The sequence below is a fragment of the Penaeus japonicus genome, unplaced genomic scaffold (assembly GCF_977035675.1).
Source record: "Penaeus japonicus unplaced genomic scaffold, GWHDUDI00000001_assembly GWHDUDI00000013, whole genome shotgun sequence".
Classification (NCBI taxonomy): Eukaryota; Metazoa; Arthropoda; class Malacostraca; order Decapoda; family Penaeidae; genus Penaeus; species Penaeus japonicus.
Window position 1 is genome coordinate 43,028,374 of NW_028234415.1, and position 2,500 is coordinate 43,030,873.

A 2,500-nucleotide genomic window follows, 5' to 3' on the forward strand; every position below is an offset into this window, starting at 1 on the left:
ATATATATATATATTATATATATATATATATATATATATGTATATATATATATATATATATATGTATATAGATAAACATGTATATGTATATATATATGTGTGTATATATGTATATACATAATAGATAGATAGATAGATAGACAGTTAAATAATATATATATATATATTATATATATATATATATATATATATATATATATATATATATATATATATATGGGGGTATGGGGGTGCGTGTGTATCCATGTATGTATAGATCAGGGGTGGGCAAACTTTTCAGTGTAAGGGCTACATTCAAAAATTCAAATTTGTTTTAGGGCCGTTTTTAAAGAAAGACAAAAATGCAATTAATATTTTTTATCAAATATTCTAAAGTACTGTAGCAGATTCAAAGTTACCAGATTAGCCATTTGCGGGGAAAATATTAATGTTCACAAAATCATTTGGTGCTGCTTGGCAGTTTTCTCTTTCAAATTTACTAACATTTGGCGGGCCGCATGAATTACCGCGGGCTGCAATATTTGTGTATGATTAATTAAGCGATTTATGAAAATGTCTGTCTGTATCTCTAACACTTGTACTTCTTTCAGCACGAAGATACACATACGATGCAAGTCCACTGCTGGTTCGGTTACGTAAGTCACATAACATTGCGAGTGTTACCTGTTAAATATGAATATATATATATATATATATATATATATATATATATATATATATATATATATATACATATATATACTTATAATATGATAAGATATCCTATATATCATATTCATCAATCGACTACACGCATGTTCGGATTCCTTCCTTCAGAGCTGGCACGATCAGCGGCTTCAGTGGAAAGAGGACGACTATGCCGGAGTCTCAATGCTGGCAATGGATCCGAACACAGTGTGGAGACCGGACATTTCTCTTTACAATGGGTCGGTTATCAGCTGTGGTGTGGACGTGGGTGTGTGTGTGTGTGTTTGTGTGTGCGTTTGATTGTGTGTGTATTTGTGGGTGTATGTGAGTTTGTGTGTGTGTGTGTGTGTTTGTGGGCGTATTTGAGTTTGTGTGTGTGTGTGTGTGTGTGTGTGAGTTTGTTTGAGTGTGTGTGTGTTTGTGGGTGTATTTGAGTGTATGTGTTTGTGGGTGTATTTGAGTTTGTGTATGTGTACGTGTATGTGTGTGTGTGCGACGCACACACACACACACACACAGTCCCCGTGAATTTGAATGATTTTCCAAAAATCACCAATTATTGAAATACCCTGGTGTGCGTGTGTATGTACGGCTGTACAAGTGTACGTGTGTGTTTCTATGGGTGTATATGTGCGTGTGTTTGCGTGTATGTGTGTGTGAGTAAGTTTGTGTGTGTGTGTGTGTGTGTGTGAGTGTGATGCAATTATAACAACTAAGATAGAAATGATGATAAATTATGATAATGATAGTAAAGTCATAATAAAGATGATAGTAATAACAATGATAATGATGATGATAAAAAAAATTACAGTGACGATAATAAGAATAACAATATTATTAACTAATATTAATGATTTTAATTGTTTTTATTATAATTGTAATAGTAATGATGGTGATGATATTAATAACGATAATGATAATAATAATAATGGTAATAATGACAATAGTGATAATGATAGTAATGATAATACTAATGATAAGGATATTCATCATAAAAAAATTATGATAATTATGACAGCGATGATAATGAAGAGCGCGAACGTGATCAAAATGATCATGGTGATAATAATAACAATAATAATAATAATAACAATGACATGATGATTAAAACAACAATAATATCAATCATGATAATAACGATAATAATTACAGCGATAGGATAATAATAATAACAATTTTAACAAAAAAAAAAAAAAAAGCAATGACAATAATCCAAATCACCACCATTACAAAAACCAACCACAACAAACCACAACAAATATTCAAACAACAAACAAACAAACAAAGAACTCACTGAAACCAACCACAACAAATCACAACAAACAAACAAACAAACAAAGAACTCACCGAAACCAACCACAACAAACATCCGAAACAAACAAACAAAGAACCCACCGAAACCAACCACAACAAACATCCGAAACAAACAAACAAAGAACCCACCGAAACCAACCACAACAATCATCCCAAACAAACAAACAAACAACTCACCGAAACCAACCACAACAATCACCCGAAACAAACAAACAAACAAACCACCCTCACCGAAGGCTTAATTCCCTCTCTCCCGCTAGCGCATCGAGTCAACATTTACCCGAATCCAATCTCCCAGTCTTAGTGGGGTCAGACGGGGAAGTAATCCATATCCCGTCTTTAAATCTCTTGTTTTACTGTGTGATGGATCTGACCTACTGGCCTCATGACACTCATGCTTGTGAGCTGAAGGTCGGGTCATGGGTTCATCATGGCCACCTCATTGATCTGCAGGTGAAAGATACGAACATTGAGGTGAGTTTGTGAGGTGGGGGTTTTG

The 2,500-nt window shown here is 33.6% G+C and overlaps 1 protein-coding gene across 2 annotated transcripts in view; it reads left to right on the plus strand.

The window, feature by feature from the left end:
* LOC122267669 (neuronal acetylcholine receptor subunit alpha-7) overlaps window positions 1-2,500 on the plus strand; it is a 32,715-nt gene that overhangs the window by 25,857 nt on the left and 4,358 nt on the right. For both annotated transcript variants that reach the window (XM_043037894.2, XM_043037811.2), the window contains exons 4-6: window positions 591-635; window positions 817-926; window positions 2,262-2,475. In XM_043037894.2, the coding sequence (XP_042893828.2) occupies window positions 591-635; window positions 817-926; window positions 2,262-2,475 (369 nt within the window). The remainder of the gene's footprint in view (window positions 1-590; window positions 636-816; window positions 927-2,261; window positions 2,476-2,500) is intronic.